This window comes from Choloepus didactylus, chromosome 4, assembly GCF_015220235.1.
Source record: "Choloepus didactylus isolate mChoDid1 chromosome 4, mChoDid1.pri, whole genome shotgun sequence".
Classification (NCBI taxonomy): domain Eukaryota; kingdom Metazoa; phylum Chordata; class Mammalia; order Pilosa; family Megalonychidae; genus Choloepus; species Choloepus didactylus.
The window spans coordinates 54,812,680-54,839,956 of record NC_051310.1 but is presented as its reverse complement, the minus strand read 5'-3'; the positions used below and the strand labels follow the sequence as shown (position 1 = coordinate 54,839,956).

The 27,277-nt window shown below is 39.4% G+C and overlaps 1 protein-coding gene across 2 annotated transcripts in view; it reads right to left on the bottom strand.

The window, feature by feature from the left end:
• Positions 1-2,155: 2,155 nt before the first annotated feature.
• CCDC198 (coiled-coil domain containing 198) overlaps positions 2,156-27,277 on the bottom strand; it is a 39,375-nt gene continuing 14,253 nt past the window's right edge. The window contains exons 3-6 of one of the 2 annotated variants that reach the window (XM_037832632.1): positions 22,336-22,422; positions 20,818-20,919; positions 19,883-20,036; positions 2,156-3,637 (exon numbers count right to left, since the gene is read on the bottom strand). In XM_037832632.1, the coding sequence (XP_037688560.1) occupies positions 3,402-3,637; positions 19,883-20,036; positions 20,818-20,919; positions 22,336-22,422 (579 nt within the window). In that variant the 3' untranslated portion in view covers positions 2,156-3,401. The remainder of the gene's footprint in view (positions 3,638-19,882; positions 20,037-20,817; positions 20,920-22,335; positions 22,423-27,277) is intronic. The other variant, XM_037832633.1, reaches the window with a different exon arrangement.

The following is a 27,277-nucleotide window of genomic DNA, read 5'->3' as shown; positions in this document are numbered from 1 at the left end:
GTTTTTGTTTAGCTTTGCTTTCATTTCACTAAATTCTTAAAAACTTCTTGACTTCTTTAAAGTGTTTTTAGATTATGCTCAGCATACAGTGGAGTTTCATTTTATACAAGAGAAGCTCGTAAAAATTAACTGAAACCCTAATTTTTATAAATGGAATAACTTTTGGACTGAGCATCTCCAAGATTCCTTTTAGTTTTAAAGAGTTCTAAAATCTACATAATAATCTGAAAGGTACTTTGTCTTCATTTACTTTTCTTTGTTTTCCTTATGTTTTTTGTTTTTTTATTAGAGAAGTTGTAGGTTTACAGAAACATCAGGCAGAAAATACAGAGTTCCCATATAACCCCCCTCAAACACACACAAAAAGTTTTCCTTATTCTTAACACTTTGCATTAGTGTGGTATTATTGTTACAATTGATGAAACAATAGTATTATAATTATACTATTAACTATAGTTCACAGTTTACATTAGGGTTCATTGTGTTGTACAGTCTTATGGATTTTTTTAAAAAAATTTTATTCTAGTAACATATGTATGCCCTTAAATTTCCCCTTTTACACCACCTTCAAATATACAATTCAGTACTGTTAATTACAGTGACAATATTGTGCAACCATCACAACCATCCATTATCAAAATTTTTCTGTCACCTCAAACAGAAACTCTGTACCAATTAGACATAACTCCCCATTCCCTACCCCCACTTCAGCCCCTGGTAACCTGTATTCTAGTTTGTGACTCTATAAATTTTCTTATACTAATTATTTCATATCAGTGAAATCTTGTAGTATGTGTCTTTTGTGGCTGGCTTATTTCACTCAACATGGTATATTAAAGCTCATACATGTCACTGTATCAGGACTTCATTCTTTTTATAGCTGAATAATATTCCATTGTGTGTGCAGACCACTTTTTATTTATCCATTAATTGGCTGATGGACACTTGGATTGCTTCCATCTTTTGGCAATTGTGAATAATGCTGCTATGAACATCTGTCCATAGCAAATACCTGTTCAAGTCCCTGCTTTCAATTCTTTTGGGTATATATTTATTAGTGGGATTGCTGGGTCATATGGTAGTTCTATACTTAACTTTCTGAGGAACCACCAAACTGTCTTCCACAGAAGCTACCCAATTTTACATTGCCACTGGCAACGATTGAGTTTTCCTATTTCTCTGCATCCTCTCCAACACTTATCTTCTGTGTTTTTTTTTTTTAATAGCAGCCATTCTAATGGTTGTGAAATGATATCTCATTGTGGTTTGATTTGCATTTCCCTTATTGCTAATGATGTTGAGCATCTTTTCATGTGCTTTATAGCCATTTGTATATCTTCTTTGGAGAGATGTCTGTTCAAGTGTTTTGCCCACTTTTAAATTGGGTTGTTTGTCTTTTGTTGTTAAGTTGAAGGATTTCTTTATATATTTTGGATTTTAATCCTTTATAGAATATGTGGTTTCCAAATATTTTCTCCCATTGTGTAGGATGTCATTTTACTTTCATGATGAAGTCCTGTGATGAAAGGAAGTTTTTAATTTTGATGAAATCCCATTTATTGATTATTTATTTTGTTGCTTATCTTTTGATGTAAAGTCTAAGGAATCAAGTCTAACACAAGGTCCTGAACATGCTTCCCTATGTTTTCTTCTAGGAGTTTTATAGTTCTGGTTCTTATATTTAGGTCTTTGATCCATTTTGAATTAAATTTTGAATATGTTATTAGGTAGGGATCCACCTTCATTCTTTTGTATATGGACATCAAGTTTTCCCAGCATTATTTGTTAAAGAAACTATTCTTTCCCCATTGAGTGGACTTGGCATCCTTGTCAAAAATCAAATGATGAATAAAAGAAAGAAAGAAAGAAGGAAAGAAAGAAAGAAAGAAAGAAAGAAAGAAAGAAAGAAAGAAAGAAAGAAAGAAGAAAGAGAGAGAGAGAGAGAGAGAGAGAGAGAGAGAGAGAGAGAGAGAGAATGAAAGAAAGAAAGAAAGAAAGAAAGAATCCATTGGCCATAGATGTGAGGATTTATTTCTGAAACTTCAGTTTGATTCCATCAGTTTGTATGTCTGTCTTTGTGCCATTCCCTGTTACTTTGTCCTGTAATCTTTTGTTGCATACTGTAGATTTTAATATTTTAAAATGTTAACTCTGAGATTTAGCCCTTGAGCTGTCTGTTCCCTAAGTTGTATCCAGCTAGTGGTATGACAGAGATTTCCTTGAGTGCCAGAAAGTAACAAAAAGAAACAAAGGCAAGAAGCACCTTTCACAGTCTTGGCAAGTTGGCTCTGCCTTGGCTGGTGTTTTCCTTCAGAGTTTAGCCCTCATATCAAGAAGATCAGCCTGAGGCAAATGCTAAGCACAGGTCCTCTCTGTCTTTTATAAGTCTGTTTCTGGTCCTGGGCTCATGCTTGCTAGTGACCTTGAATGTCCCCCCTGCTCCTCATGAAACAGACTTTGTTCCTCTCCTGTGTACTCTATTGTATGACTTGAAGCAGATAAACCTTTGCCCCAGGCTGCTTTAGCTGTCCCAAGCAGCTTCTGCCTAGAGGGCAGTTCTGGTTGGGCAAACTTGAGAAGACTATCCCTTGTCAGTCTTTCAGGCTGCCTTCTGATTAATGGGCGCCAACATACAGGCATTGCAGAATGCCCATAGGGGTTACTCTTCTCCCACCAGAACAGGGCCAGGACCCATGACGGGAGTACAGGCTGGCTTCACACTGCACCAGGCCGGGAGCAGGAGAGGGGTCAGCAGGTGCCCAGATGCATCTCCTACCACTTTTAAAACTGTGTTTTCTGGATTCAGCACTAGCCCAGTTACTGCAACCCTTTAATGTTTTACACAATTTTGAGGAAGGGTAGTCTACCAGACTCTTTTACTGCATTTGCCTGGAGGGGAATGTGACAATGGGTGCCCTTAGACCTGGCCCCAGCGAGCTAAAGTAGTTGATGAAAGGCAGTGATCAGCAATCAGACCCCCCAACCTTGGATTTTGGATGACTAAGTCTTTATATCCCACCCTGGCACCAGCAAGCTGCACCAGGAGCTCGGCTGTGGACCCCACTGCTGCCCGCCACTGCTCAGAGGGTGAAATTCACCAGTATTTATCTCAATTTACCAGCCTCTTCTTCCTGCTTTTCCTTGGATGCTGCACAGTGTTCTACTGGAGTCCAGAGTCTCCAAATAGGTGATGCAGACAGTTCCTGCCAGTTCAGTAGATGTTTTGGTGGAAGGTCTGATTCTTGAAGCTTCCTACTCTGCCATCTTCCTACAATCTGAAATCATTTCTTTTTACCAAAGAAAGTGAGTTGGTTTCCTCAGAATAATTCATACATTAGAAGAATTTTTACGGAAAAGCAAGCTTTCAGTGCACTCAGTATCTAGAGTAGTGAACGACAGTCTTATTCTTGATCAAAAAACTCATCAAAAAGTGGGATTCTCTCTGTCCTGGTCCTCACAAGCACTCGTGGTTTCTTCTCATCTTCTCCCCTCTCGTCTGAGTCAGAGCTACAGCTGTCCCAGGGAAGCCGTCTTTGGGTCGCTTGTTCACAGAACCATGTTTCCATTTTGCCAATTTTCTGTGGACAGTATTCATTCCCTGCTTGATTTTCAAAAAGTTCTGCATCCCATGAATTTCCTACAAAAATTAAAAGTTCATTTAATTTACATTTTCTAATAATGATTTATTTATTTAGTAAGTCTCTGTTTTATAAACATAATAATCTGCTTATTGTCCTTCAGCATTATATTTACAAAGAATCCTAACTGGTTTCTCTGTAAGGATCAACATTTTTTTGTTATTATTTTTAAAGAATTTTAAAACTTCAGAAAAGTCATAGGAATAGTACAATACACACCTACATACCCCAACCCATAGATATTCTGAACCATTTGAGAATTAATTGCAGCATTACTTCAATCCTAAATACACCACCACAAATCTAAGGAAAGGCATTTTCTTATAAAATCACAATTATTAACACTTGGGAAATTGGACCTTGATATGGTGCAATTTTTAAATATATGATCCATATTCAAATGTCCATGGTTGTGGCAATAATAATAATAATAGCTGTTTGTTTTTGTTGTTTGTTTTCCTATTTGTGTTTGTTTTTTAGATTCAGGATCCAATTTAGGATGATGCATTGCATTTCATTATCTTATCTGTTTGTCTCCTTAACCAATAACATGTCCTTAATCTTTCCTTTTTTCCATTTTCTTCTCCTTTTCTTTCTCCTCTTCCTTCTACTTCTTACCTTTACTAACACTGAATTTTTAGAGTTCAGGCAAATTATTTTTCAAGATTGACTCCAAATTTGGATGTCTGATTGTTTCCTTCTGATTAAATTCAGGTTAAATGTTTTTGGTACGAATGTTGCAAAGGGATGCTGTCTAGTGCTATTTACTGAATACTTACTATATGCTGGTCATGTCATATACACTTTTTCTAACCTTCACATCAGCTCTGACTTCATATCAGAATCACCTGTGGAGAATTTTAGATATGCAGGTGCCTGGAGCACAACCCAGGCCCTCTGAACTAGGGCTCAGTGGGTCAGGCATTTTGTTTTATTTTATATATTTTATTATTAGAAGAGGCTTCACTTATTTTTTGGTTTGGGATTTTATTTATTTATGTATGTCTTTATTTTAGTTTTTTATTTAATCATATTTATAAAAGCATCCTTTTGGAATGTACCCAAGACAACAGAGTCTTTGCTCAAGAAAGATGGCTTTCGAGAGGACAAACTCTTAATGACCAGATTTGAGATAGACAAAATAATCCTGCATCAAAGCCCTCATTTTCTCCTCAGACTGGTTGAACCAGTCATAAATTTTTTTTTTTTAGACATAAAGTTTGGGATGTCACCTTAATGATAAGGGTTTATTTAATCCTGTAGCATATTTTATTTAAGCCCTTGGCATTTGAAGTCATGTATTATTATAAAAGAAAATCAAGCATTTCAATATGAGGATTCATGTTCTGTATTTCATTAGTTACGTTTCTGCCTAAGAAAGAACTCTGTTCTTCCCTTAGATATAATTATAATTATATTATAATTATTATTATAATTATTGTTGTTGCTATTGTTGCCTATTTACACAGCACTGATAGAAATTTTACTTAATTTATGTCCCCAGTCCTGATCTCTCTCCTGAGCTATGATAGACCTTTTTTTGTACAACTGGACATCTCCACTTTGTTGTTCCCCTGGCAATATATCAGACTCACCTTTTCTGTCATAAACCTGCTTCTCCTTCCGAGTACCCTAATTCAGTAAATGCATCATCATCTGGTTTGTTCTTCAGGTCACAAACCCAGGAATCCTCCTGGCATTCTCACTCCCTCCATCCACCCACACTTAATCCATCACCAGGTTCTGCCAACTCTGTCTCATAAATATCTTTTATCTGACTCCTCTCCATCCTCATTGTCACTCTACTCTCCTGGCCTAAACTACAATGTCCTTCACTTGGGCTCCTGCTGTGTCCTTATATGTAACATCTCTCTACATCCACTATTTTCTCCCTCCCATCCATTCTCCATAGTGCAGACACAATGATATTTTAAAATGCAAACCTGATTGTGTCAATCCCCTGCCCTTTCAATGGCTTCCCATTGATCTCAGGATAGAGTTCAAAATACTTATTTGACATGAATTACAAATCCCTGTGGGATCTGGTCCCTGCCTATGTCTCTAAGACCATCTCCCATCACTCTCTGGCTCTCTCTTTCCCACCCAGTGCCTAGCACTCATTGTTCTCCTTTCCACTTCGGGGCTCTTGCATATGCGGTTACTCCAGTTTTGGACGTTCCAACCCTCCGTGGTCCTCATACTCTCACACACTTTTGCCTCCTTCACCCAGCTACTTGCTCTCTCAGCCTAAATTTCACTTCCTCCTGGGAACCTTCCCTGACTCCCCAGATTATTAGGTCTCACTGAAGTCTCTTCATTCATTTTCTGTACCATTATGCTCACTCCACGGGCCAGGAACCACATCTACCTACTTCATCTCCGTATCCCTTAGCCTACCACATGATGCCTGGCAGCTGATATAAGCTAAGTGTTGAATAAGTGAATGAATAAATGAATGAACAAATGAACAATCAGATAATTTGGGGAAGCAAGACATATTGGTTGCCAGGAGCCAGGAAAGGCTTCATTCACTGGGGTCAGAGGGTGTTAATCATCTCTGCTCTGCAAATGAGCCAAGAGCTACTAGAGGCATCATTTGGGTTGGGAATAGGAACTTTCCAGAGGATCCAACTAGAGGTAGGAGTTTTGAAACAGGAAGAGAATTTTTTTACTGGTGGGATCTAATATAATTTTAATACCCTAAGTCCCACAAAACCCCTGGTGTTACAGTAATTCAGGTCCAAAGTTAGTGCATAAGTTAAAATTCACATGTTAATTTATCCTTAAAAATCCCTTAAGTCATGCATAAAGTGCTATTACATAGTTTTGTATACACAGCACTAAAGTTTGAGAACTTCTGAGCTACATGTCTTACTATTTGTTACACTTTTATAAATTCCTGTTAGATGATCTGTGGTTGCTAGAATTAAGAAAACTAAAACTAAAATAAAATGAAAAGACAACCTTTAAAAACCTAAGTGGGTTTTGGATGAGTAGAGTAGCAGAAATTGTTTTCTACTTCAATATTAATTTGGGGAGAGAGTAACCCTGGTAAAAAAACAACAGATGCCAGGGGAGAAAACTAGGGAAATGGACCATGAGGTGGTTTTCGGTAGTATAAAGATAAAGCATTAACATTTTTGATAGTTGTGCATTTTATAATATGTGTTTTAGAGAAATGTATAGCTACTGTATTAAACCCATAATTGTACAATTTTTTCACAACCACTTTTAAAGATGCTTTAAAGAAAAATATTAAGTAAATAATGGTGCAGGTTGTCAGTTGAGGCCAGAATTCTGAAGGTGACATTCAATTGACACTTCCCTAAAGAATATAGTTGTCTTTGCTATAGCAATTCCATCTTTTTTCAGTTTGTACTTTTACAAGTATTAGATTAATTTTTACATAAACCCTATGTGGTAGGTAATACTTTATTCCCATTTTACAGATGTGGAAACTCAAAAAGGTTAAATAAATGGAACTTAGCTCTCTATAATAAAATTATATAGAAAAATATATAGATACTATTTATTGAAAGCCTTCTTTTCGGAACAAGAAAAGGTTCCTGCCCTCATGGAGCTTACATTTAGTAAATGTACTGTCGGGACTCAAATGAAGAACTTTGATTCAAGGTCCAGTGTTCTTTCCACCCACTAAACTCAGATCATAACTTCTGGGAAGGGCAAGAGACGCAGAAACACAGTAAAATTCATAGTAAAAATCAGATGACGTTTACTCACTCTCAGTAAGTTACATATAACTTATGTGTCATATAATCATATATGTGATTTATTATATAAATATACATAAAAATGGGTGATTTCATTTTAAAAAGGCAGCAGAAAACAAAGACCAACTTACACCCCACAAAGTGAGCTGAAGCTCTCATCCCAGTTTTCAAAAGAGGGAACACGAATGGGAAAGTATAGTGTTAAATTAGAGGAGAGGCTGGTGCAGCGTGACCTTCATCACCAGAATCTGACTAGCAGAATGCCCATTTATGTGTTTGGTCTTAACTACACTCCACTTTTAGGAGAAAGTACAGTGACCCACTTTTAGAAGAGAGAGAAAGAAACCCAAAGGTGCTATCTGGGAATGAATAAAGAGGAGTCATTGCTAGAGCACATGCCCAGGGTAGGTGAAGTCTGTAGACCCTGGAGTCAGGGGGGCAGAGCTGGCATCTCCTGGGCAGGCTCACCTCGCAAGACTATGACCTTGAGCAAGTTACTTGACCTCTCTGGATTTAGTCCCCTCATCTGTAAAATAGAGGTGGTAATAGCACTCACCTAATAGATTAAATAATGCATTTCAAATGCTTAGAAGCACTTTAAAATACTAGCCATGTGCATTATTACCCGCTCTACACTTTCACATATACACGGCTGTACTATGAGATTTAAAGCACAGAATTGAGTGGTAACCTTTGTAGTCACTGATGATAATCTCTTCATCATAAAATAAAATTTCAGTGTTACTCGCATTACCTTCCTTTCCAACAATTTCATCAATAGGCAAATCTGCTGATACAGACATCTCATTCCATTAGATTCTAATTAATTGAGATTTCATTATAATAAGAGGAGGATTGGAATACCTTTTCTTCATGCTAGCAAAATCTATATTTCCCAGGCTCATTTTCTCAAGTGTGTTTACACACACACACACACACACACAGAGTGATTATGAAGAAAAAGGGTCTCACAAACTGAAGTGTTGATAAAGTCCTCAAAATTGATCTAGTAGTCCATAAATCTGGCTGATCTTCAGAATCACTTGGGGGATTTTTTAAAAAGTAGGATTCTTTGTCCCCACATCTAGAGTTTCTGATTCAGTAGTATGAAGTTGGAGTCCAGGAATCAGTGGTTTGGAAAGCTCCCCAGACAGATACTTGTATGCCAGTGTTCAAAGCAGCATCATTCACAATAGCCAAAAGGTGGAAACAACCCAAGTGTCCATGACAGATGAATAGACAAACAAAATGGGGTATACACATACAATGGAATATTATTCAACCTTAAGAAGGAATGAAGTTTTGATACAGGGTACAACCAGGATGAACCTTGAAAACATGCTAAGTGAAATAAGCCAGACATGGAAGGACAAATATCAAATGATTCCATTTATACAAGGTAGCCATAGAGACAAAAAGTAAATTAGAGGTTATCAGGGACTAGGGGTAGTGGGCAACGGGGAGTTATTGCTTAAGGGGTACAGCGATTCTGTTTGGGATGATGAAAAATTTTAGAAAGAGTGATCATTATACAACATTGTGACTGTACTTAATGCCATTGAATGGTACACTTAAAAATACTTAAAATGGTGAATTTGAAGTTATGTACATTTCACAATTAAAATAAAAAGCTCCCCAGGTGTTTCTGCTCATGACCTGGGTTGGTGAGCCACTGATGCAGCCGGCACCTTCCTATCTGGTGTTTGAACTGGCTTCTGCCTGAGTTAGGCCCTTCTACATTCCCTTGCCCCCTGCCCTGCCACTTCCTTTGGCATCTTGCAGAATCACTTTAATAAAATGTCCCATAGGAAGCAAAGAGGAACAGCAAGGTTGCCCATTCTTGGGGGCACTTACCCCCAACCTGGGAGGGTCTAGGGACAGAAGAATACGAGGGCCAATGTACCCTGGTCACTCTAACTCCTCACAGGGGATGACTTTCTCTCTTTCTCTCTTTTTTTTTAAATGCAATTTTATTGAGATATGTTCACATAACATAAAATCCTTCAAAGTGTACAATCAGTTGTTCATAGTTGTGCATTGATCACCGCAATCAATCTTTGAACATTTTCATTACTCCAAAAAATAAAATAAAAATTAGAATAAAAAAGAACACCCAAAAACATTCCATTCACCTTCTCCCCCAGCTTTCTCTTGAAATGTAAGGTTGAGGAGTCACAACCTCTACATTTATGGACTTGCCTAAGGTTGTCCTGGACGGAACCCCGAGTCCCTGGTGTCCTGGTGATGCTATATGAGGGGGTGGGTGGGAACACACACTTGAGCATCAGAAAGACCTGCCCTTGAATCCTGGCTCTGCCACACAGGGCAGTTTCCCTAACCTCTCTCTGTCTTGCTGTGCCAGTTTGAATATATTATGTCCCCCAAGAAAAAACCATAATCTTTTAATCCAGTCTCCTGGGATATTGGGATTAGGTTGTTTCCATGGAGATGTGACCCACCCAACTGTGAGTGACACCTTTGGTTAGGGTGTGACCTCTGACTGACTGTTTCCATGGAAGAGTGGCCCTGCCCATCCAGCGTGGGCCTTGATTAGTTCACTGGAGCCTTATAAAAGAGCTCACAAACAGAAGGACCTCAGAGCTGCAGCTTAGAGAAACATTTTAAAGGCGGCCTTTGAAAGCAGACGCTGACATTTTGGAGAACGCCATTTTGAAACGCAACTTGGGAGCATGCAGATACCAGCCATGTGCCTTCCCAGCTAACAGAGGTTTTCCAGACGCCAACAGTCTTTCTCCAAAGAAGGTACCCAATTGTTGATTAGAATTACCTTGGACACTTTATAGCCTTAAGACTCTAACTTTGTAACCAGATAAACCCCCTTTATAAAAGACAATCCATTTCTGGCATTTTGCATTCCAGCAGCATTAGCAAACCAGAACACTTGGTTTCCTCATCCACAAAATGAGACTAATAGTAACTCCTAACTTACAGGTTGTGTGAGTATTAAATGAGATAACACATGCAGAGGGCAGACCACAGCACCTGGCTCATAGAAAGCACTCAATAAGCATTAGCTTGAACAAAATGAAGCAGCTTTAAAAAAAACATTAGAGGGGGTGGGGCAAGATGGTGGAGTGGTGAGGTGTACGTTTTAGTTACTCCTCCAGGGCAGTAGGTAGAAAGCCAGGAACTGCATGGACTGGACACCGCAGAGCAATCTGATTTTAGGCATACTTCATACAACACTCATGACCACGTGGAACAGCTGAGATCAGCGAAATCTGTAAGTTCTCATGGCCAGGGGACCCATGCCCCTCCCTGCCAGGCTCATTCCCATGGGAGGAGGGGCCGTCAGTGCTGGGAAAGAGGAGGGAGAACTGCAGTTGCGGCTCTTATCTAAAACTCATTCTACTGATCCAAACTCCAAACATAGATAGACCAAGACCAGACACCAGAGAATCTGGGAGCAGCCAGACTAGTGGAGAGGAGATAGCGGTAGCAAAAACAGCAAGGAAAACCCAAAAATAAAAGCGGAGACTTTTTGGAGTTCTGATGAACATAGAACGGGGAAGGGCAGAGTCAGGCTCATATGCAAATCCAGAAGGTGAGTTTCTTTGTCTGAAAAGCTGGTTTCTCTGCTCCCTGGATTGTTCCTTAATGGCCCTAATCTCCTTGTCTTGTAGCATTTCAATAGCCCATTAGATCTGCAAGGAGGGCCCTTCCTGTTTTTTTTTTTTTTTTTTCTCTTTCTCTCTTTTTCTAAAGCAATTACTCTAAGAAGCCCATTACAGAAAGCCTCAAAGACTTTCAATTTGCGCCCAGACAAGAGCAGAGCTAAGAGAGCTCTGAGACACAAGGCAATAAGTCCAGTGGCTGAGAAAATTTGCTAAACACCACAACTTCCCAAGAAAAGGGGGGCATCCCCTCACAGCCATCTTCCTGGTGGGCAGGGAACACTCTTGCCAGGCACTGGCTCCACAGCCCAGAGCTGACCCAGATAACCCAGTGTGATGGGAAGTGTTTCCAACAACACACGCACACACTACAAAATCAGGCATGGACATTAGCCTTTCCCACACCCCCAGCTGGTTGTCCCAGAGTTGAGAAGGTGAAGCTGTGTGAATTAAGCCCCATTCAGCCATCCTTTCAGCAGATCAGGAATGCCCCTACACAGCCCTGCAGCCCAGAACCGCCCTGGGGAGATGATGCTCACCTGTGACATAGTATATCGTCCCTCAACAGAGGACCTGGGGGTGCACGGCTTGGAAGATGGACCCACTTGCAAGTCCCAGGGGCCATACGCCAATACAAAGGACTTGTGGGTCAGCAGCGGAGACAAACTGTGGTGGGACTGAACTGAAGGATTAGACTATTGCAGCAACTTTAAATCTCCAGGAACACCAGGGAGATTTGATTGTTAGAGCCGCCCCCCATCCCTAACTGTTCAGACACATGCCCCATATACAGGGTAGGCAAAACCAACTACACATGCAAGCTTGGTGCACCAATTGGACCCCACAAAACTCACACCCCCACTCACCATGAAGACAAAGTGGGAGAGAACTGGCTTGAGGGGAATAGGTGGCTCACAGATGCCACCTGCTGGTTAGTTAGAGGAAGTGTTCTCCACAAAGCTTAAGATCTGACAAATTAGAGATAAGTGTTTTAATTGGTCTACAAATCCTAGAAGAACCCTATCAAGTTAAGCAAATGCCTAGAGGCCAAAAACAACAGAAAATTTTAAAGCATATGAAAAAACCAGACCATATGGATAACCCAAACCCAAGCACCCAAATCAAAACATCAGAGGAGACACAGTACTTGGAGCAATTAATCAAAGAACTAAAGATGAACAATGAGACCATGGCACAGGATATAAAGGACATGAAGAAGAGCATGGCACAGGTTATAAAGGACATCAAGAAGACCCTAGAAGAGCATAAAGAAGAAATTGCAAGAACAAATAAAAAAATAGATGATCTTATGGAAATAAAAGAAACTGTTGGGCAAATTAAAAAGATTCTGGATACTCATAATACACGTCTAGAGGAAGCTGAACAGTGAAGCAGTGACCTGGAAGTAAACAGAATGGAAAATGAAAGAACAAAAGAAAGAATTGGGAAAAAAATCAAAAAAAATCGAAACGGACCTCAAGAATATGATAGATAATATAAAACATCCAAATATAAGACTCATTGGTGTTCCAGAAGGGGAAGAGAAGGGTAAAGGTCTTGGAGGAGTATTCAAAGAAATTGTTGGGGAAAACTTCCCAAATCTTCTAAACATCATAAATACACAAATCATAAATGCCCAGTGAACTCCAAATAGAATAAATCCAAATAAACCCACTCCGAGACATATTCTGATCACACTGTCAAATACTGAAGAGAAAGAGCAAGTTCTGAAAGCAGCAAGAGAAAAGCAATTCACTACATACAAACGAAATAACATAAGACTAAGTGGTGACTACTCAGCAGCCACCATGGAGGCAAGAAGGCAGTGGCATGACATATTTAAAGTTCTGAGAGAGAAAAGTTTCCAGCCAAGAACTCTTTATCCAGCAAAGTGCTCCTTCAAATTTGAGGAAGAGCTTAAATTTTTCATAGACAAACAAATGCTGAGAAAATTTGCTAACAAGAGACCTGCCCTACTTGAGATACTAAAGGGAACCCTACCAACAGAGAAACAGAGAAAGGAGAGAGAGAGATGGAGAAAGGTTCAGTACGAAAGAGATTCAGTATGAGTATATTAAAGTACATTAAGAGAGAGAGGGAAAAATATATATGACAAACACAAAGCAAAGGATAAGATGGCTGATTCAAGAAATGCCTTCACAGTGATAATGTTGATGTTAAAGGATGTGAAAGGAAATGAAATAAGCTTCAGTGGCAGAGAGATTCCAAAAGGAGCCAAGAGGTCACTCTGGTGGGCACTCTTATGCACACTTTAGACAAACCTTTTCAGGTTCTAAAGAATTGGGGTAGCTGGTGGTGGATACCTGAAACTATCAAACTACAACCCAGAACCCATGAATCTCGAAGACAGTTGTATAAAAATGTAGCTTATGAGGGGTGACAATGGGATTGGGAAAGCCATAAGGACCACACTCCACTGTGTCTAGTTCATGGATGGATTAGTAGAAAAATAGGGGAAGGAAACAAACAGACAGGGGTACCCAGTATTCTTTTTTACTTCAATTGCTCTTTTTCACTTTAATTATTATTCTTGTTATTTTTGTGTGTGTGCTAATGAAGGTGTCAGGGATTGATTTAGGTGATGAATGTACAACTATGTAATGGTACTGTAAACAATCGAAAGTACGATTTGTTTTGTATGACTGCGTGGTATGTGAATATATCTCAATAAAATGAAGATTAAAAAAAATAAAAGATACAGATTGGCTGAATGGATCAAAAAAAAAAAAAAAAAGGAACCATCAATATGTTGCATACAAGAGACTCATCTTAGACATAGGGACACAAATAAATTGAAAGTGAAAGGATGGAAAAAAATATTTCATGCAAGCTACAGCCAAAAGAAAGCAGGAGTAGCAATATTAATCTCAGAAAAATAGACTTTTAATGCAAGGAAGTTATGAGAGAGAAAGAAGGCCACTACATACTAATAAAAGGGGCAATTCAACAAGAAGAAATAACAATCATAAATGTTTATGCACCCAATCAAGGTGCCACAAAATACAGGAGACAAACACTTGAAAAACTAAAGGAAGCAATAGCTGTTTTCACAATAATTATGGGAGACTTCAACACATCACTCTCTTCTATAAATAGATCAACCAGACAGAAGACCAATAAGGAAATTGAAAACCTAAACAATCTGATAAACGAATTTGATTTAACAGACATATATAGAACATTATATCCCAAATCACCAGGATATACATTCTTTTCTAGTGCTCATGGAACTTTCTCCAGAATAGATCATATGCTGGGACATAAAACAAGCCTCAATAAATTTAAAAAAATTGAAATTATTCACAGCACATTCTTTGACCACAATGGAATACAATTAGAAGTCAATAACCATCAGAGACTTAGAAAATCCACAAATACCTGGAGGTTAAACAACATGCTCCTAAACAATCAGTGGGTTAAGGAAGAAATAGCAGGAGAAATTGCTAAATACATGGAGACAAATGAAAATGAGAACACAACATACCAAAACCTATGGGATGCAGCAAAAGTGGTACTGAGGGGAAATTTATAGCACAATACACATATGTTAAAAAGGAAGAAAGAACCAAAATCAAAGATCTAATGGATCAACTGAAGAAGCTAGAAAATGAACAGAAAACCAATCCTGAACCAAGTAGAAGGAAAGAAATAACAAGGATTAAAGCAGAAATAAATGACATAGAGAACAAAAAACAATAGAGAGGATAAATATCACCAAAAGTTGGTTCTCTGAGAAGATCAACAAGATTGACAAGCCCCTAGCTAGACTGACAAAATCAAAAAGAGAGACGACCCATATAAACAAAATAAGGAATGAGAAAGGTGACATTACTGCGGATCCCGAAGAAATTAAAAAAATTATAAGAGGATACTATGAACAACTCTATGCCAACAAACTGGATAATGCAGAGGAAATGGACAATCTCCTGGAAATATATGAACAACCTAGACTGACCAGAGAAGAAATAAAAGACCTCAACTAACGAATCACAAGCAGAGAGTTCCAGTCATCAAAAAGCTTCCCACAGATAAGTGCCCAGAGCCAGATGGCTTCACAGGGGAATTCTACCAAACTTTCCAGAAAGAACTGACACCAATCTTACTTAAATTCTTTCAAAACATCGAAGAAAATGGAATACCACCTAACACATTTTATGACGCTAACATCAATCTAATACCAAAACCAGGCAAAGATGCTACAAAAAAGGAAAACTACAGGCCTATCTCCTTAATGAATATAGATGCTAAAATTTTCAACAAAATACTTGCAAATCAAATCCAAAGACATGTTAAAAAAATCATACCCCATGACCAAGTGGGGTTCATTCCAGGCATGCAAGGATGGGTCAACATAAGAAAATCAATCAATGTATTACAACACATTAACAAATCAAAAGAGAAAAAATCAAATGATCATCTCAATAGATGCTGAAAAAGTGTCTGACAAAATCCAACAGCCCTTTTTGATAAAAACACTTCAAAAGGTAGGAATTGAAGGAAACTTCCTCAATATGATAAAAAGCGTATATGAAAAACCCACAGCCAGCATAGTACTCAATGGTGAGAGACTGAAAGCCTTCCCTCTAAGATCAGGAACAAGACAAGGATGCCCGCTGTCACCACTGTTATTCAACATTATGCTGGAAGTGCTAGCCAGGGCAATCCGGCAAGACAAAGAAATAAAAGGCATCCAAATTGGAAAGGAAGAAGTAAAACTGTCAATGTTTGAAGATGATATGATCTTATACTGGAAAACCCTGAGAAATTGATGATACAGCTACTAGAGCTAATAAACAAATTTAGCAAAGTAGCGGGATACAAGATTAATACACATAAGTCAGTAATGTTTTTATATGCTAGAAATGAACACATTGAAGAGACACTAAAGAAAAAGTTACCATTTTCAATAGCAACTAAAAAAAATCAAGTACCTAGGAATAAACTTAACCAAAGATGTAAAAGACCTACAGAAAGAAAACTATATAACTCTACTAAAAGAAATAGAAGGGGACCTTAAAAGATGGAAAATTATTCCATGTTCATGGATAGGAGGGCTAAATGTCATTACAATGTCAGTTCTACCCAAACTCATCTACAGACATGAACAGATATCTGCATGCCAATGTTCATAGCAGCATTATTCCCAATTGCCAAGAGATGGAAACAACCCAAATGTCCTTCAACAGATGAGTGGATAAATAAATGTGGTATATACACATGATGGAATACTACGCAGCTGTAAGAAGGAACGATGTCGTGAAACATATGACAACATGGATGAACCTTGAAGACATAATGCTGAACAAAATAAGCCAGGCACAGAAAGAGAAATATTATATGCTACCACTAATGTGAACATTGAAAAATATAAAATAAATGGTTTATAATGTAGAATGTAGGTGAACTAGTGATAGAGAGCAATTAAGGAATGGGAAGTGATAACCCAGTAAGAACAGATAAGCTATTGAGGGCAAATTTAACGTTCTGGGAATGCCCAGGAATGACTCTGGTCTGTTAATTTCTGGTGGGTATGGTAGGAACAAGTTCACAGAAATGTTACTATATTAGGTTATTTTCTTAGGGTAGAATAGGAACATGTTGGAAGTAAAGTAGTTATCTTAGGTTAGTTGTCTTTTTCTTACTCCCTTGTTATGGTTTGTTTGAAATGTTTTTTTATTGTATTTTTTTAAACTTTTTTTTTTAATATAGTTGATTTAAAAAAAAAAGAGTTAATTAAAAAAAAAAAAAACAGGGAAAAAAATATGCAGAGCCCCCTTGAGGAGCTGGTGGAGAATGCAGGGGTGTTGGGCTTCCCCACCTCGATGGTTGCTAATGTGCTCACAGACATAGAGGACTGGTGGTTTGATGGGTTGAGCCTCTACCACAGGACTTGCCCTTGGGAAGACCGTTGCTGCAAAGGAGAGGCTAGGCCTCTCTATAACTGCGACTAAGAGCCTCCTCCCGAATGCCTCTTTGTTGCTCAGATGTGGCCCTCTCTCTCCAGCTAAGCCAACTTGGCAGGTGAAATCACTGCCCTCCCCTCTACGTGGGATCAGACACCCAGGGAAGTGAATCTCCCTGGCAACATGGTATATGACTCCCAGGGAGGAATCTAGACCCGGCATCGTGGGATGGAGAACACACCAAAAGGGGGATGGGGATGTGAAAGGAAATGAAATAAGCTTCAGTGGCAGAGAGATTCCAAAAGTAGCCGAGAGTTCACTCTGGTGGGCACTCTTATGCACAATATAGACAAGTCTTTTTAGGTCCTAGTGAACTGGAGTAGCTAGCAGTCAATACCTGAAACTATCAAACTACAACCCAGAACCCATTTTTATACAATTGTATACAATTTTGTATACATTTTATACAATTGTATAAAAATGTAGCTCATGAGGGGTGACAATGTGATTGGGAAAGCCATATGGACCACACTCCCCTTTGTCTAGTTTATGGATGGATGAGTAGAAAAATGGGGGAAGGAAAACAAGCAAACAAGCAAAGGCACCCAGTGTTTGTTTTTACTTTAATTGCTCTTTTTCACTTTAATTATTATTCTTGTTATTTTTGTGTGTGTGGTAATGAAGGTGTCAGGGATTGATTTTGGTGATGAATGCACAACTATGTAATGGTACTGTGAACAAATGAAAGTACGCTTTGTTTTGTATGACTGCATGGTATGTGAATATAGCTCAATAAAATGAATTAAAAAGAAAAATTATATTAAAAAAAAAAAAAAAAGCATCAGGAGAGCAGAGGCCAATCCCCTTTGTGTGCCACACTCCCCTGGGCCCAGGTGTGGGGCATCTTCGAGACTTTGCCACAATGGGTTTTTCTTGGCCTGCCCTTAGGTGATGATTGTAAGCATCTAACTTTAGCTGCAGTACTTTTCTTCATTGTCTTGGCAATATTTTTAAAGTTATTTTTTAAATTTTAATACTTGTTTATATATGTGATTACAAATAGTATATCATTCTGAGTCTTGAGAGTATAGGTTAAATGGATGCCCCAAGTAGATTTTCAACTATTTAGCCTTTTCTTATTTAGTTAACTTATTGATTATGCAACTTGTTCCTGTGAGCAGGGCCGGTGTCTCCTTCAGCTGATGATTTTGCATCTCAGAAATCCAAGACCTCTAGAGATATGGTTAGCATTTCTGCAGATATCCTGACAGTTGATCCTGCTAATGTGGGGATTTGGCCCACAGCACAGCAACCTGTGCACGTGAATAATATTGTACATTTGCAACTGAGGTTTTGCCCTGGAGAATATGGGACAGAGAAGACTTAATGGGGCTTTAATTGGTGGGGCAGCATAGACTACAGGTTATGGACACGGATATCTGTTGTGAAGCACAGAATCTGAGGCTTCTGAATAATTTGGTGTGACTGGAGTGTGTGGTGGGGAGGGGTAGATGGGCGAGTGTAAGGACAGCAAACCAGGAAAGTAGGAGTGGCTAGATCCTGAAAGGCCTAAGGCACCATGTTAAGGAGGTTAGACTTTGCCTTTAGGCTGATGGAGACTTACTGAAGGACCCTTTTGCAGGAGAGGTACATGGACAGATTTGCATTTTATGAGATTACTATTAACAGTACAGTGCTTCTCCAATTTTAATATGCCTGAGAATCACCTTGGGATCGTGATACAATGCAGATCCTGATTCTGTAGGTTGGCATGGGGCTGAAATTCTGCAATAAGCTCCCAGGCGATGCTACTGCTGGTTGCCTGTGTGACTACCAAACAAAGCAGTTGTTCTCAAAATTCAGAGGCATTAGAGTCACCTGGAGGGGCTGTTAAACCCAGATGGTCCAGCCCCATTCTTGCCGTTTCTGATTCTGTCAGCCTGTTGAGGGCCCAAGAATTAGCATTTCTAATGAGTTTCCAGGTGGTATCATGATGCCAGTGGTCTGGGACCACACTGAGAATCACTGAAGTGGAGGATTGATGGAAGGGGCATCAAAATGTGAGAGGAGCCACCGACTAGTAAGATGGAGCCTGTTTTCTAAGGAGGTCATCCAATATACCAATCAGGAGGCTTTGGCAGTACCCAGGTATAACATGATGAGGGCTTGCCCTAAAGCAGGAGCAATGGGAATGGAAGAGAAAGGGCAGATTTCAGCACTCAGTGACAGCCACAGGACTGTGTAAAAAAGCCCCTAGGTCTCTGGGGCCTGAGTGACATGGTGCAGGGAAGCCTCACCCACTGAGTCAGTAGATAGAGCAGGAAGAACAAGTTTAGGTGGGCAACTTTGCTGGGTTTAGTTTTAGATGTTCTGGGTGCGCTGAAAGGGATTAGCCTTGCAGGGGAAGGGAAGGGCGAGAGAAGTGTCAGGATGTGGCACAAAAGTGGCAAATAATTTGTGACCCCCCGGCAATTTAATATATCTCCATGTGCTTCATTTTCTCTAACCACAAGATGAGGCAATTTTCCTTTGTCCTTCTAGGGATGGTCAAAGGATTGCAATAATGCCTGTAAAGCGTATTACCTTTTTGCATATATATTATATTTCACAATAAGGAAATAACTGAAACTGTGGAACTGTAACTCATAAAATTCTTTGAAATTTGCTAACTACTTGTTAAATTGTATTTGGAAAGTTATCACTTCTTTGTATATATGTTAAATTCCATAATAAAAAAATGATTAAACAAAAAAAAGAAAGAGACGTCTTATAATAGTTTAAACTTCTGCCATCCCAAATTACATGACAACATGCACACTAAATTCCAGGAAGTAAAATGTCAGCAAGAACCCAAAGTTGCTTGTTGTTTCTCTTTTTTCCCCCATTGGGAACTTTGATGAAATTTTAAAAACATTTGAAATATTTTATTTTATTAAAAGGACTCCATGACTCACCTCTGTTCAAAGTTTCATCAGGCAACACAGTTAGAAGGCTGTGGTCATCATTTCTTGGGACATTTTGAAGGATTTTCTTGGTTTTATGTTCTCTCAGTTTTTGCTTATTAATTCTCACCTCTCTGTGAAGATTTTTCTTCAATTCCATTTGGGCCTGAAAATGGTCAGCTATAAATGGTTAATGTTCTCTCCAAGACACTTTCTCCAGATTGGTCCACAGATCAGGCACTTTGCAAGTGGTGTGCTCATCCGTAGATACATCTGCAGACCCCTAACCAGAACACGGTTTTCTTTTTTCTTTTAGGTTGGGAAGCTTTTTTTTTAATTCACAGGCTTACTAGCAAAGAGGTGAGTATGCCCCCAGTCTCAAAAGGGATGGCTTGATTAAGGTGAGGATTCTTGTAAAAGCATTTCTCTGTAGGCTCACTGAGAGGTTTGGAATTGCAGAGAAGAGTGACTACAGGCTGGAGTGAGGCATTTGGAAGATGACAGTTACAGAGGATATTATTGGGAAAGGGATTTGCTACAAGAGGTGTTTCTTGTAAGATAATTCTATGGCATGAATTATAGAGAAGTGTCTAAGTGTTCAAAACGAAGGCCAACTTATTCTGTCCATCCCTTTCAAACTAAATGAAGAAAAATGATCTAATCCCATTGGCCTGCTGGAGCCAGAAGATCATAGAGCAACCTCTTAAAAAAGGGAGACTTGAGGCACAGATACATCATTGAAAGGATTGAAAACAAAGCAGAGACACAACAGGGTTGTTAAAAAAAGGGATCGTCCTGATTCTCAACTTCTATAGTTGGACCCTCAGCTCCAATGACTAAATTAAAACTAAGTAAAGATTTGAGATGTATGCTTGACTATATTAATGTACCAGAGCAGTGATTACGTGGAAGAAATTTGGTAAATATGACAGTCTTCTTGTATTTACCTCTTGTCTTTTACGGTTCATTTCCAACATTTGCATCTTATGTAAATATTGCCTTTTCCCAGAGATATATGCTGGAGTTTGCATCTTCTTTTCCAGTTCCTGCTATGAAAGATGACATACTGGTTAATATGGATCATTTGTTACTGACTCTACAATCCATGACTTTAAATCCTCTTTGGAACAGAAAGAGATATTCTTCAATCAATCATAATCCATAGAGATCTCTTGTGATGTCAAAGGAGGAAAATTGCAATTTCCTGATGAGTCCTTAGTGTAGTTATTGGTGAATGAAATGGCACTTTGCTATGTGTATATGTAGGTTTTTAAGGTTCCAGGAGAATTTTGCAAACCTTGAATGGAAATATCTTTCCACATCTCACTTTGACAAGATATTGCTTCCCCTGTCTACACATGCTTATTACTGTCTCCCAGAACTGTGTTCTGCTTTGATAAGACCTGCCTCTCTCTCCCTGCCTCTTCCATGGTTGATCAATTGTCTGCTTAGAAATTGAGAAGGGAGCCACAGACTGATTGTATGGAACCTATGTCTATAGAGTATACCTCAATATACCAGTAGATGTGCTGGAGAATATTGTTGTTTAGGAAGAATTTGAAGTTGATTATATGTGACCGTGGTGATCTCTCGTTGGTGTATCAAAACCTACATCAGGACAGTGCAGACAGTTAAGGGCAACTAGGGGCAAATACACCTTCATTCATCCCTTGCTGCTACCGGGAAAGAGGAGGCATGTGCAGTCATATGTTCAGTGATATCTCTCATGTTGCCCTTGTGGGCAGCAACTGTGTCAGCTGTTGTGGACCTCAGGAATGGCCTGTCTCGATGGGGCTGTGAGCCCCATAAAGTGGCCTTGAGGATCTGAGGACACCTGGACATCCTTTACCGAATTAGCCAGCTCCACAGCAGAATCCAGCTGGCTCCAAAATGAATTAGGAGTGGAAAGTACTGAAGATCAACTACCTCACAGTTTTCATTTCAATGTGAGGGGAACTTTACCCCAGAGTGTGATAAGTGTATAGCAGGAAAAGAACCACAGCAGACCCTTCCCAGGATTACTTTTCAGTGAGATTGGTGGCACATCAGTCAGGAACAACCTGTAGATATGATTTCCCATGAAAAACTGAGAATGAAAAGAAAGTTTTAAATTGAAGGGAATGGAGGTATTTTAAGGGAAGAGTTATTCTGGATTTTTCACAAATTTGAAAACTTCTAGGATTACCAATTTCCAAGAAAATTTTCTCTCTCCCATCTATGTCTGCCTGCTTTCACTATGAAGCAGAGAACGTCCCAGAGCTTATCTGAGAGACAAGAGCAGTTGCCAGTTAGAGGCAGGCAGAGAGAAAATGGATAGCTTTGGAAAGTTCTTACTCTGAGTGACTTCACAGTTTGATTTGTGTTTGAACTCTCCTGTGCAGAGAGTGCCTAAAAAGGACGCTCACCCCAATCCCCATGCATCTTGCCCCCATTATCCACCCCCTCTGGTTATTGCCTCAGTTCACCTTTGTTTCTTGTGTTTTCCCAGCTTCTTGCTGGCTCAGGAGACTTCCAGAAGTAATTACTTGTGGCAGGTCAATGGGTTCAAGCTTCTACAAGTCCAACATTTAGAATATTCAGCATTCCTCGTGCCATGAGATAATGAAACATAAAAACCAGATATTAAACTATCTTAACACTTTGCAAAAACAGCACTTATTCCTGACAGTGAACAGGGAAGGGCATTTCAACAGTAATACAGTCATATCTGTGCAAAATGCTTTTCAACCTAACTGGGTTCTCTAATGTCATAATACACCATTGCCAGTGACTTATTGAGCTAAATATTGGTCAGACAGTTAAGAGACTGTGAATCTTTTTCTGTCAGTATTAAGAGACCATGTCCAAAGTTACCAAACAACCAGAATTTTAGAATATTAGAAGTGAAAGTGGCCCCAGGAATTTACTTTATTTTATCTGACCCTTAATGAGCCAGCTGAACTATTCCAGTCATTAGGGAAGTGACCTGTTTTTAAGATCTCCAGAGAAGCTACCTCAGCCTCTTTCATAATAATCACTGGTGCTTATGAGGCACATTTAGAATGAAAGTGCAGATGTGCTAACCAAAATCTTAGCAATGTTTTTCTCTAGCGGAAGCTTGGCCTTACAGGGGAAATTATGTTGGAGTTTCAAGGGGTCACTAAGACTGAGTAGCTGCTGATGAACCAATGGATCTGCTTCTGGCTCTTCCTGTCTCAGAGGACTTAATCCTTAGCAAGGTAGAACCCTGAGAAATGACCGGGCAGCCTGAGAGACAAAGGCTGGTCTCTTCACACTGTCATGCAAGGAGGGACCTGTAGGGTCACAGAGTTTATTTGTTCACTCAATGAATATTTACTAAATGACTGAATGATTGCCAGGGATGGTCAATGGTCAGGAAAAACAGATGTAGTCCCTCCTGGAGCTATGGAGGGACAGAGATATATTTTTGCTTGTTTGATTATTTAATTATTAGAAACTGTGATCAGTGCTTTGAAGGAAAAGTCCACAGGGAAGGGCTATGACAACATATAACTGGAGGACCACCTTGGAGATGGGGAGGAAGAGGTCAGGAAGTAACTTTTGCGTGATAGTTGGAAGGTTGGGTAGGAGGTTCTAAAGGGATTAAGGTGTTCCAGGCAGAGGGAACAGCATGTGCTACAGACCTGAGGTGGAAGGGAGCACGGACTGTTTGTTGAAGGAACTGAAAGAAGGTCAGTTGGCTGGAGTTCAGAGAGGGGAAGAGTGGCTCAAAATGGGGCTCAAGAGGTAGGCAGGGACAGGACATGTAGGGCATGATAGGGCCTTCTAAAGATGTTGGTCTTCCTCTTAAGAGCAATGAGAAGCCACTGATATGTGTTAAGTAAAGTAGTGACATGATCACACTTGCCTTTAAAAAAACTGATCACTCTAGCTGCAGCAAAGAATCTAGAGTAGAGAAGAGCAAGGTGTGGGGAGCAGGGGGAAGAAGACAAAGATGGACCTGGGTTTGATAGAGGGAATTGATGGACTCTACAAATATCTATAAACTGACCAGACAAAATTGGTTACAGGGGATGAGGGAGAGTGAAGTGTCCAAATGACACCCAGGTACAAAGGATGGATGGTGTTATCCTTCACTGAGATGGGGAGTCCTAGAAGAGGACCAGTTTTTTTTGGGTGGGTGGGTGGAGGGGGGGCCTATAAAAAGAAGATACAAATTCACTTGGGAGCAGGTTGGGTTTCAGACATACCATGAAGATGTTGAGTAGGTTACTAGATATGCAAGCATGGAGCTCAGAGGAGAGGTCTGTTCTAGAGGTGTATGTTTGGGAATCACTCCGTGGTAGAGCATAACTGAAATCATGACCATGGGTGAGGTTGTGTTCACAGGCAAGACTGTGTAGAGAGGAAGATCAAGAGTGAGAAGAGCAGAGCCAAGGACTGCAGACTCGAGGCATTCAGAGGCAGAGCAGAGGGGGATGAGCTGACCAAGCAGACTGAGAAGCCAATGCCTCGAGAAGTGGGAGGAAAACCAGTAGGATGACCCCACTGTACCAGTGTGAGCACCGCCCCCCCCCTTAATACTAAAGACAAGTGCTAATTTATTTTTAAATTATTTTTTATTTTGGTCTGATTTGTTATGTTTTCAAGGGTGGATCTGGAAGCCTGCTTGGCTTTCAAGGTAAAGAGAGAGACCACAGAAAATGGATACTGAGTATCCATCACTGGTAATAAGGGCATGACCTGTGCCTCCCCTGTAGAACCATTTCTTGGTCTCTCAATGAGCTGTTCTGGGTAGAGCAACCAGCAGTCCTTTCTGCTGGAGCAACCCAAAGTTGACCTGGTAAGGAAGAAGAGAAGGGCCAAGGATATGAAGCCAAGGGAAAGAGACAAGGGGGAAGAACTAATCTTTATATTAGTTAAGTGTTTGGCAATTTGCATTTGTGATAGGAAGCAGTTCTCTGTTCCATTCTCACCTCTGGTGAGGAAGTGGGTCTTTTAACATAATTACAGAGCAAAGATGTGATGAGAGGTGATCAACACTTGTAAGAGAGATTTGTTTGTTTCTCTGGCTCTCTACTCTACAGAATGTGAAGATACAGGGCGAAGAGGACCTGATAGCACAGGAGGCAGCAGGGACCAAGTCAGAAACCATCATGTTGAGTGAAATAAGCCAGACACAAAAGGACGAATATTGTATGATCTCACTGATACGAAATAATTAGAATAAGCAAACACATACAGTCAGAATCTAGAATATAGGTTACCAGGCAAGAGGGTGGGGATAGGGAATGGGAAGTTAAGGCTTAAAATGTACAGGGTTCCTATTTGGAACGATGGAAATGTTTTGGTAATGGATGGTGGTGATGGTCACACAACATTGTGAATGTAATTAACAGCACTGAATTATATATATGAATGTAGTTAAAAGGGGAAATGTTAGGTTGTATATATGGTAACCGAATAAAAAATTAAAACTCCATGGAACTACACTACACAAACAGTGGACCCTAAGTTAAATCATGGACTACAGTTAATAGTACATTTATAAAAATGTGCTATCATCAATTGTAACAAATGCTCCACACCAAAACAAGGTGTTAGTAATAGGGTGGTATAAGAGAATCCTGTGTTTGATGCATGATTGTTCTGTGAACTCAACTTCTCTAATAAAGGAGAGGGAAAGAAAAAGGAACCCTGCGGGAAAAGGAGGAGAAAGGGAAGGAGGAAGGAAGACCAAGGGAGAGGGGCCCTCCAGGCAGCTATGGGAAGAAGATCAGCAGTAAATGAGGGGGGTTCTAGAGGAGAGAGGGAACAAAGTAGTGTTTGTGCCACCCTCTGTGCTAGGAGGTGTTCAGGAGTCATTTCTATCTAGCAATGAGGCCCATATGCCTTTGTAGCCAATTCTGTCCATCATGCCCAGGGTTACAAATATGTCATCTCATTCAATCCTCCTGTGGATAAGCATGACAATCCCCATTTCAGAGAAGTTAATGATTTGCTCAAAGTTGCACAGCCAGGATATGGCATTTCTAGGTCCATCCAGTTCCAAATCTCTTTTCTCCACTATTTTCTCCACTATTTGTTCCTAAATCTGGTTTATCATCAGAATCTCCTGGAATTAAAAAAAAGAAAGAATTTCTAGGCCATTTATTGGAGATTGAGATTCAATAGATCTGGGGTAATTCTTGAGAATATATATATATATATATATATATATATATATATATATATATATATATATTTCAAAATTCTCCAGGGAATTCTGATGCTTTCCTAGGTGGGGTTCCACTAGCTACCAGACTGCCCCAAGAGAATAAAGGAACTGCATCAAAGTGGATCACAGGGAATTAATTTTTGAAGCCTTATTAAATTTAAATTTAAATTTTCAGCTATTTAAAATCATCTATCCATAAATTTTTAGGGTCAAGTTTTTGCTTTGATAATATGAATATACATAATTATGCACAGAACCTTTTCTTCTATTTTCAGCCTCATTCTATTCAAACCCACAGTTCTGATAAGGGTTAAGTAGTAGGTAGCTTCAAGGACCCTTTCCAAGCAATTTCTTTCTTTCTGGTTTTTGAAAAGAAACTGAAGAATCATATTATTCCTCTTCAAAGGGCACTAGATGGCAGCAACTAACACTGTAAATAGGATCCCGCCGTTAAATTATTTGCACTTGGCCTAAGAAGCACGGCAGAAAAATTGTTGGGAAAATTGGCTTCTTCTAAACGAACTAGTCAAACGGAATTTTCTCAAAATTCTGGTTCTCACCAATGTCCTTTTCCCCTGCCTAGCAAGTAAGGTGTCTCACTTCATCAGAGAGAATGCAGTGGAAGGAATTATTGGAAAGCTGGCAGAACAACATCTTTTTTCATTTCATGATGTAGAAAATGTATTATTTGGCTAAAGAGTTTTGGGTTATTTGGTTTTTGAAACAAAACAAATATTCAGCATAATCAGTTGAAGTGTCTGGTAGGAGATTCAGGAATTGAGTTTAAAGTAAGCATAAACCACAATTCACTGAACTTGGTGATAAACACTCAGCCAAGATGGTTGCTTCTGAGTACTGGCAGGGAGAGAAAGGTGGGCAGGAGCAACTTAAAGAACATATAAACTGTGTTTTACACCGTGACTTAAGACTGTGTTCCTTGAGGCTCTGGAAAGAGGGTAAAAATATCTGAGACAGCCTTGTAGCAAGAAATCCTAAGGCCAAGGAGGAAAATTTGGCCAAGACAGTGCAGTGAGTTCACATATTCCTTGTTCCAAACATGTAGCAATAAAAAATAAAACGTAAAATCAAAAAGATGTGGTCAACTCCGAGAGCTGCTGCAGCAACTGCTGAGGGCATAAGGAGAAACTAGTCCCCGAATATGTTTGAAAAAATATATCTCGTATATATTTATATAAGAATTCTTATAAATAGATTTCTTCCTCTGCTCT